Source organism: Helobdella robusta (assembly GCF_000326865.2).
Source record: "Helobdella robusta unplaced genomic scaffold HELROscaffold_37, whole genome shotgun sequence".
Lineage (NCBI taxonomy): Eukaryota > Metazoa > Annelida > Clitellata > Rhynchobdellida > Glossiphoniidae > Helobdella > Helobdella robusta.
In genome coordinates, this window is record NW_008704785.1 from 1,257,240 (window position 1) to 1,258,315 (window position 1,076).

Genomic DNA, 1,076 nt, shown 5'->3' on the forward strand with positions numbered 1-1,076 from the left:
CATACATACATGCATGCATACATACATCCATAAATACATACATACATACATACATACACACAAACACACAAACAAACAGAAAGAAAACAAGCCAAATGGCACAATGAACTTGAACATCTCATGGCAGTATAGCTACATGACAAAATTATCAGACCATTCAATAGCATCATCATCTGTCGTTAAGAATGTCAGTGTAGCCAAAAAGGTACCGCGCTTGGCTTTTTATAAGGCATTTGGATCGAGAGCTTCCGATTTCAAATCCGGTTTAACGACAGATTTAAACGCTGTTGTTGATGCTGCTATGTGTGAATTTACATTTCTAGTTAATTAAATCTGATTAAAATGTTTTAATCTGATATTAATCAATCGATTAATTTTTAATACGATTTAATTTACCCTGACTTGGATTTTTTTTACAGAAGGATAAAAATGTACTAAAGAAACAAGAGAGGCAAGTTTTGCTGGATGAAGACGATGGTCTTTCAGTTGATTCGCAACAACAAAAACAGCTACAACAACATCAACAACAACAGCAACAGCAAACTTGTATACCCGAAAAGCAATTAAGAAGTATTTTGTGTTGATATTTTTTTTGTTTTTGTTGATGTTGTTATTGTTGTTGTTGTTGCAAAGCGAAGATTGATTGATTGATGATGTTGATGTTGAAGTTGTGTTGTTGTTGATGTTGAAGTTGTGTTGTTGTTGTTGTCCAATGTAATTAAATATAAAATTAGTTTTATAACTTATAAATCAAAACAAATAATTGATTATTAAAAAAAATTGAAGATGGCGCAAGCAATGACGTCATGAAGTATGACGATGACTTCAATGTTGATAACAATGTTGATGTGTTGTCATTGTCACAAAGATCGTCATCTTCATCACTGTTGTTGTCTCAGCGAGGCTAGTTTGTTGTTTGTATATGTATGTATGTTTGTTTGTATGTTAAAACCAAAACATGATGAGTGACACTGAACCGTCAAACATCAAGTAACAAATGGATTAACATTTTGATTTGTCGTTTGTTGCGTGCCTGTGTTTGTGTGTCACACACACACACAAACACAGGCACGCAT

At 33.2% G+C, this 1,076-nt stretch overlaps 1 protein-coding gene across 1 annotated transcript in view; it reads left to right on the top strand.

Annotated features, from left to right (window-relative positions):
- HELRODRAFT_176355 (hypothetical protein) overlaps nucleotides 1-331 on the top strand; it is a gene marked incomplete at both ends in the record, with an annotated part of 1,747 nt that extends 1,416 nt beyond the window's left edge. The window contains one exon of the mRNA XM_009023573.1: nucleotides 185-331. Within this exon, the coding sequence (XP_009021821.1) occupies nucleotides 185-331 (147 nt within the window). The remainder of the gene's footprint in view (nucleotides 1-184) is intronic.
- Between the last annotated feature and the right edge of the window lie 745 nt (nucleotides 332-1,076).